Source organism: Nerophis ophidion, linkage group LG06 (assembly GCF_033978795.1).
Source record: "Nerophis ophidion isolate RoL-2023_Sa linkage group LG06, RoL_Noph_v1.0, whole genome shotgun sequence".
NCBI lineage: Eukaryota > Metazoa > Chordata > Actinopteri > Syngnathiformes > Syngnathidae > Nerophis > Nerophis ophidion.
This window is the reverse complement of record NC_084616.1, coordinates 30,688,783-30,695,580: the sequence shown is the minus strand read 5'-3', so window position 1 is coordinate 30,695,580 and position 6,798 is coordinate 30,688,783. Positions and strand designations below refer to the sequence as shown.

The window sequence follows — 6,798 nt, the reverse complement described above, 5'->3', positions numbered from 1 at the left end:
CATAAATTATTCACGATTACAAGCGGCCCTCTGAGGGCAGTCATAACTGTGTGTTTGAATCCCCTGCCTTAGTTGCTCAGGCAGCAATGTGTTTGTATAAGTTTACTGAAGATCGGCATCTGTCATTTCTTAACAGGGAACGACGTTATGTCTCTTGTATTAATGTTAGTATTTGAGCGAGTGCCAGTTAGTCCATGAGTTCATCAAAGTGCAGTTATCCATCACGTTTTTTTAAAAACGGTAATACTTTTGCTGCGGTCATCATTAATACTGTTTTCATGACTATTATAGCGGGGCCCCAAAACCTTTTGACTCGGTGCCGCATTGGGTTAAAACGATTTGGCTGTATGTATATATATATATATATATATATATATTATATATATGTATATAATATATACATATATATATATGCCAAAATGGATACATGGATGATACAGCAGAGGATTGGGAGAATGTCATGTGGTCAGATGAAACCAAAATATAACTTTTTTGTATAAACTCAACTCGTCGTGTTTGGAGGAAGAAGAATACTGAGTTGCATCCCAAGAACACCAGACCTACTGTGAAGCATGGGGGTGGAAACATCATGCTTTGGGGCTGTTTTTCTGCTAAGGGGACAGGACGATTGATCATCGCAGGACCAACACAGATAGACAAACAACATTCACACTCACATTCACACACTCGGGACAATTTAGTAATGATAATTTTTTTTCAAAAGTACCGTATTTCTTTCAATTGCCGCAGGGCATATAGTATGCGCCTGCCTTGAATTACTGCCGGGTCAAACTCGCTTCGCAAAATAATTAGCGCATGCTTAGTATTACCGCCTGGTCAAACTCGTGACGTCGTGAGTGACACTTCCCCTGTCATCATTTTCAAAATGTAGGAGGCTGATTTCAATACCGGTAATTTGAAATCGCATAAAGGGAAGAAGATGAGAGCTATTCAGTAAAGACGCTGAGATCATTATCCATGCGTTTGTTACGTCTCGCCTCGACTACTGTAACGTATTATTTTCAGGTCTCCCAATGTCTAGCATTAAAAGATTACAGTTGGTACAAAATGCGGCTGCTAGACTTTTGACAAGAACAAGAAAGTTTGATCACATTACGCCTGTACTGGCTCACCTGCACTGGCTTCCTGTGCACTTAAGATGTGACTTTAAGGTTTTACTACTTACGTATAAAATACTACACGGTCTAGATCCAGGCTATCTTGCCGATTGTATTGTACCATATGTCCCGGCAAGAAATCTGCGTTCAAACGACTCCGGCTTATTAGAGATTCCCAAAGCCCAAAAAAAGTCTGCAGGCTATAGAGCGTTTTCATTTCGGGCTCCAGTACTCTGGAATGCCCTCCCGGTAAAAGTTTGAGATGCCACCTCAGTAGAAGCATTTAAGTCTCACCTTAAAACTCATTTGTATACTCTAGCCTTTAAATAGACTCAATTTTTAGACCAGTTGATCTGCCGTTTCTTTTCTTTTTCTCCTATGTCCCAGTCTCCCTTGTGGAGGGGGTCCGGTCCGATCCGGTGGCCATGTACTGCTCGCCCGTGTATCGGCTGGGGATATCTCTGCGCTGCTGATCCGCCTCCGCTTGGGATGTTTTCCTGCTGGCTCCGCTGTGAACGGAACTCTCGCTGCTGTGTTGGATCCGCTTTGGACTGGACTCTTGCGACTTTGTTGGATCCATTATGGATTGAACTTTCACAGTATCATGTAAGACCCGCTCGACATCCATTGCTTTCCTCCTCTCCAAGGTTCTCATAGTCATCATTGTCACCGACGTCCCACTGGGTGTGCGTTTTCCTTGCCCTTATGTGGGCCTACCGAGGATGTCGTAGTGGTTTGTGTTGTGGTTTGTGCAGCCCTTTGAGACACTAGTGACTTAGGGCTATATAAGTAAACATTGATTGATTGATTGATTTTAGGTCCAAGCTTACATCACACTCTAATTTTTACTGCATGCCTTTGGTGAGTGCCGGAGTGAGAAGAGGTTTTAAAATAATTAGCGCATGCTTACTTTTAGCGCATGTCTTTGGTAAACACAGGAGTGAGAAGAGGTTTTAAATTAATTAGCGCCCCGGCGGCAATTCAAGGAAATACGGTATATTTACTTATTTTTAACTTGGGGTTGATTTTGGATGCTGCCGGGCCGGATGCGGCCGGCGGGCCGTAGTTCGGTGACCCCTGGTGTAGATATTTTGATTAGAGAATCGATATTAGCGCACAAAGATTCGGTATCGATGTATCAGTTTCCATCCGCACGACCCGTTTATCATTATGTCCTCTCTCCATATTATATATGGAGAGAGGACATAATGATTGCTGTAAAGATATTTCACAACAAATTACTGTAAATGTGAAAGCCATGCAATTATCTACCAGAATTTTTGTTTGCTGCGAATTTGTGGATGTTGTCTATCTGTGTTGGCCCTGTGATGAGGTAGCGACTTGTCCAGGGTGTATCTGCCCGAAGCAGCAGAGATATAGGCTCCAGCACCCCCTGCGTCCCCGAACAGGACAAGCGGTAGAAATTTAATGGATTAATTTACCCTTTTTTATTTATTTTTTTTTTTTTTAAATGTTTCTGCTCCTTCCAGCCAGGATAACAAACATAAAACGATTTGATATCGTCAACATATATATATATATATATTTTCTTATTATTTATCTTTAATAATGCTTTTATTACGTGCAGGAAGGACTCCCCTCACTGAGCACGAACACCTCCCTTACATCAAACCTGTTGTCGTGCTCAGCAGGATGCCGCAGTGGAGAGGATGACTTGTGGTGCACGCAGGCCGCACGCAGCTCCCGCAACCACCATGATTATCATGCATGTCTGCACCGTGTCGCCATTTGACTTACTCCCGTGCGTGTGTGAGTTAATTCTGCTGGATTTGACGTGGAAGAGGATTGGAGGCGGAGAGCCCGCCCCTTAGAGCTCGCTGCTGCCGCTGAGAAGAAGAGGAGGAGGAGGAGGAAGAAGAAGAAGAAGAAGAAGAAGACACGTCCACTAAACAGAATTTGTTGGTGGAGGGGGGGCTCTGCGGAACTGAGCGAAGAGTGCGGGGTCTCATGATGCTTTAAACCGCTCCAGCTGTCAAGCTTGAGGACTTCGCTGCGAGGCGGAGAAAGAGAGAGAGAGGAGGGGGGAAAAGTAACGGCTCGAGCGATGCCCTCCGCGGTCGCAGCCCCGAGCTCGCTGGACGAAGCCCCCGCGGGAGAGCGCGCGGCGGGCGCCCTGTGGTCCTTCGCTAAATGCCTGGGCGCGCTGCTGCCGGTGTACCTGGCCGGGTACTACGGCTTCAGCATCAGCGTGGTGCTCCTGGGGCTCCTGGTCTACATGGGCTGGAAGCACGCCAGGCTGGACAAAGCCAGGCGGCTCAACGCGGCCATGTACCTACTGGAGAACGAGAGGGAATTCACCACCGCCCATCTCTTCCGAGCCAAACGGGACCTGCCACCCTGGGTAAGGAGAGTCCTTATCTACTCATTCTCCGCCATGATGCTCATTCTTTCTGTCTAGTTTAGAGCTGAGGTCCTCCAGTCCTCACACTTTAAACTACTCATGATTTGCTCTTTATTTACCAATAAGTATAAGTCCCCTCGGCAAGTTTTCATTATAACTAACCCATGCTCCTCATCCCACCCCCCGGATTGTAAATAATGTAAATAATTCAATGTATATACTATGATGATTAACCTGTATGATGACTGTATTATGCTGATAGTATATATTTGTACCATGAGCTGATTAACGTGGACCCCGACTTAAACAAGTTGAAAAACTTATTCGGGTGTTACCATTTAGTGGTCAATTGTACGGAATATGTACTGAACTGTGCAATCTACTAATAAAAGTATCAATCAAAAAACAATTTGATTCTCAAATCCCCCCAAAAAATCGCATAAATATGCATATGTGTAATGTTACAGTGGGTAAACATATTAAATACACTTGCTAAATAAAACCATGGCCTTGTTTTTAATTAATATTTAGGACTACTACGCTACTGTATTTTAATGTTGGTCATTATGATGGTGCTTGGGGATCCAAGTGTTTTCTGAGGTGGTACTTGGTGAAAAAAGTTTGAAAACCACTGCATCAGATAGTGGTTCTCAACCTTTTTACAGTGACGGGCCCCCTGTGAACATTTTTTTTAATTCAAGTACCCCCTAATCAGAGCAAAGCATTTTTAGTTGAAAAAAAGAGATACAGATGTAAAATACAGCACTATGTCATCAGTTTCTGATTTATTAAATTGTATAACAGTGCAATATATAGCTCGGTTGGTAGAGCGGCCGTGCCAGCAACTTGAGGGTTGCAGGTTCGATTCCCGCGTCCGCCATCCTAGTCACTGCCGTTGTGTCCTTGGGCAAGACACTTTACCCACCTGCTCCCAGTGCCACCCACACTGGTTTAAATGTAACTTAGATATTGGGTTTCACTATGTAAAGCGCTTTGAGTCACTAGAGAAAAGCGCTATATAAATATAATTCACTTCACTCATTTGTAGTGGTCGATCTTGAACTATTTGAAAAAAAAAAAAAGATATAAAAATAACTAAAAACTTGTTGGAAATAAACAAGTGATTCAATTATAAATAAAGATTTCTACACATAGAAGTAATCATCAACTTAAAGGGCCCTCTTTGGGGATTGTAATAGAGATCCATCTTGATTCATGAACTTAATTCTTCACAAAAAAAGAAATCTTAAACATCAATATTTATGGAACATGTCCACAAAAAATCTAGCTGTCTACACTGAATATTGCATTGTTGCATTTTTTTTCACAGTTTATGAACTTACATTCATATATTGTTTAAGTATTATTCAATAAATATATTTATAAATTATTTTTGAATTGTTTTTATTTTTAGAATACTTTAAAAAATCTCACGTACCCTTCTGCATACCTTCAAGTACCCCCATTTGAGAACCACTGCATTAGATGATAGTCCAGCAGTCACCAAAAATAATTCCTGGGTGCAGCCACCGCTGCTGCCCACTGCTCCCCTCACCTCCCATGGGGTGGAACAAGGGTGATGGGTCAAATGCAAATAATCATTTTTCCACACCTACTGTGTGTGTGACAATCATTGGTACTTTAACTTTAACAAGACATTAAAACAACGCTGAGAACTTGCTGAATGACGTCCTAGCGTCTAACATATAACGTTTTATCAATGTTGGGCTCTGACGTTAAGTTGACCATTGAGTTTTTTTCATTTCCCAAGCAATATTCTACAACACAAATACGTTGAAACAACATGCTTTTGGATGACGTTTATTCAATGTCAAGTTGTGACGTTGATTTGACCGTTGAAATTTGGTCTTTTTCCCAACCAACAACATGGATCCAACTTTGGACATAAACACTATCTCAATTTACAAATGCAACTATTTTGCGACGTTTTTCCAAAATCATTTTTAAAAGACATTTATGTATAATCAACGTTATATCAACGTCTCGTGCCTGCCGGGGCTGGGTTGTCCGATACAAGTGCTCCACTTCCGATACTGATATTAGAGCTTTGAGAATTGCCAATACTGATATTTATCCGTTACGATACCAGCACGACCCCGAGAGGGACAACCGGTAGAAAATGGATTGATGGATGGATACCAGCAAGAATCATAGCACAGTCGTCCCTCACCATATCAGCTTCAAATATTGCACATAAATATTTTTTTTGAGTACATTCTGCAAAATGATTGCCGTCATTCTGTGATTCTTAAACTGTGATTCGATACGTATGCTCCATAGTGGTATGACAAAGAATCACTTAATTAAGTATTCAAACACAATGTTACTGTTCAATCTGTGTTCAAAGTTACAGTTGCCAAAAAATATTTAATACACTTGTTAAATAAAACCTTGACTTTGTTTTTAATGAATACCTATGCCTACTACGAATCTGTATTTTAATGTTGGTCAGCCAGGTGCTTTTTTAGGTGGTACTTGCTTAAAAAAGTTTGGAAAACCACTGCATTAGATGATATAGTAGGGGTGTCCTGATTAAAGTTTTCCACTTCTGATATCAATATTCGAGTTTTGAGCATTGCCAATACCGATATTTATACGATATGATACTAGCACGAATCATAGTGCAGTCATCCCTCACCACATCAGCTTCTTAATATTGCACATAAAGATTTTTTAAAGCAAATTCTATAAAATGATTGCCCTAATTCAGGGATTCTCAAACTGTGGTTCGGTAGGTGGGCTGCATAGTGGTACGACAAAAAAAAATCCCTTAATTACATTTTCAAACACAATGTTGCTGTTCAAACTGTGTTTAATGTTACAGTGGCCAAACATATGAAATATACTTGTTAAATAAAACTCCTGCCTTGTTTAAGTCGTGCCACACCACATCAGCTTCAAATTTCACAGCCTTTCAACATTCTACAAAATGTTATCAATTTTAGAGCATGAAATGGCTCAATCAAATAAAAAGATTAATTAGGGTTGCACGATACAGACAATATACAATATAAATTATATATAATTCACATACGATAGAGCTTTTAATATTACGACAAAGCATGTTGATGACACATTCTAGCGGTGTTCTGCAAATTTCACAACAACAAAAGTTGTGACTTGTCCAGGGTGTACACCGTCTTCCACCTGATTGTAGCTGAAATAGGCACCAGCGCCCCCCGCGACCCCAAAAGGAATAAGCGGTAAAATCTTAATCTTAATTTAGCATTCTCGCTACCGCCTCCACATTGTGAAGTCACTTTTAAGTCAACAATCCTTGCCTCCATGGCGGCATTT

General features: G+C 41.2%; 1 protein-coding gene across 1 annotated transcript in view; it reads left to right on the top strand.

Annotated features, from left to right (window-relative positions):
- Positions 1-2,773: 2,773 nt before the first annotated feature.
- The window catches only part of esyt1a (extended synaptotagmin-like protein 1a), a 45,732-nt gene continuing 41,707 nt past the window's right edge, over positions 2,774-6,798 (top strand). Inside the window, exon 1 of the mRNA XM_061903346.1 lies at positions 2,774-3,480. Coding sequence (XP_061759330.1) covers positions 3,184-3,480 — 297 coding nt within the window. The 5' untranslated portion in view covers positions 2,774-3,183. The remainder of the gene's footprint in view (positions 3,481-6,798) is intronic.